At 23.4% G+C, this 1,698-nt stretch overlaps 1 protein-coding gene across 1 annotated transcript in view; it reads right to left on the bottom strand.

Moving 5' to 3' along the window:
- Positions 1–494: 494 nt before the first annotated feature.
- Positions 495–1,698, bottom strand: part of LOC105627893 (cell division cycle 5-like protein) — a 6,694-nt gene continuing 5,490 nt past the window's right edge. The window contains exon 7 of the mRNA XM_012209166.1: positions 495–529. Coding sequence (XP_012064556.1) covers positions 495–529 — 35 coding nt within the window. The remainder of the gene's footprint in view (positions 530–1,698) is intronic.

The raw sequence follows: 1,698 nt of genomic DNA, 5'->3' as shown, positions 1-1,698 counted from the left end.
ATATATATATATATATATATATATTATATATATATATAATTTTATATAATTATATATAAAATATTTTTTTCCCGGGATTAGTAATAAGAAAAAAATTAATAAAATTTTGTAACTATTAACATAAACAATGATAATAAAAATAAATATTTAAACGTTCGTGATGACATCTTTTGCTGAAATACTAATTTGGAAAGTTATTAAAATACATGCAATGTTATATATTTCTTTTCTTATGTGAATAATTGCAATTACATAATTGAGAATTACAGGAGCTATATATATTGATGATAAGTGTATTCGGATATAGGTGCAATTTTTTGCACATGCACAATAGATTTATTAGTGAACTATATTAACTTCCAGTAAATATAGATATTAGCTGCATTTAAAAGAAAAAGCAGCTTTGCATTTGTTGTAAAATTCTTCAAGATAATTCGTTTTTGCCATTGTTTTTTTATGGATCTAAATATATAAATAAATTATATTGAAAAATCTTACAAGAATTTTACAGCAGTTGCAGCTATTTTCTCTGCTGAACGTAGCTATTATGGTTTTCTTTTTGACTTTAGCAAACTGACATTATTTTAATTTGTCATTATGTTGATGTCAAATAATATTAGCTTTATTTATTAATTTATTAAGCTTATTTATTAATTTAACATGCTTGTTACTTGAGGATTCTTTCTTTTTCTTTTTTTACTTTTAATACAACACATTATACAAAAAAATTATAAAGTACGTTATAATCAAATTATTTTTATACATTTTTCAGATTATGTGGCAAATACAACTTAACTTGTAGAGGCCCTCCATTCCCGTCGATTATAATTAACGGCCCTCTTTTTCTTACTTCAACAAGTTCACGTTATTTATAATTTTGATATCAAAACAACATTCAAGACATTATTTTAACGTCAAATGACGACAAATAACATTAGCTTGCTATTTCAGTTCTTCCATTTTCCTTTTTTCTTTAATTTTTAAACCAACATACTATACAAAAAAGTTATAAAATATGTTACATTTATTACGCATATACGTTTTTCATATAATTTGGTAAAAACAAGTTACTTTATAGAGGCCCTCCATCACATTCTCTGCCAATCGACAGTCCTCTTTTCTTTATAATACCATAAAATGAGATAATTTTTGTCTAAAATCAAAATAAATTTAGACAATAAATTTGACAATACAGCACACAAAATTTGGACATATGACATCTTAAAAACGTAATCTTATTATAAAGAATTGATCAAACTATTGTCTTAAAAAAGTTTTAAGAATCTTATGTCATGATTTTGCATTGCATATGTATTTTTATAATTTGTGTCAAAATTTCTGGGACGAAAACTTTTATTCTGTAGCTCTTAATGACAGTATTGATGTCGTTATGTTATCGTTGCGTAATTTTTTCATGTATGAAATCGGCTCAATGATATATAACGATATTTACAGTTACTGTTGTTAATTCTAAGAATTACAAAATAAGTTATGGCTAAAGTTACCGTATTTTATGGTATATATATATATCTTTACATTTTTATTACTTACATTTTTTTTATACAATTTACTTTACATTATACATATTACAAAAAATTACATTATAAAACTGAAAATATTATATAATGTACAATACGCATAAAATTTCTTTTTAACATGAAATTACAGAGAAACATTCGGTATGCATATAATAACACA

The sequence above is a fragment of the Atta cephalotes genome (assembly GCF_000143395.1).
Source record: "Atta cephalotes unplaced genomic scaffold scaffold00010, whole genome shotgun sequence".
In the NCBI taxonomy this organism is placed as follows: Eukaryota; Metazoa; Arthropoda; class Insecta; order Hymenoptera; family Formicidae; genus Atta; species Atta cephalotes.
Note: the sequence above shows the minus strand (reverse complement) of the source record. Positions and strands in the feature narration are given on the sequence as shown.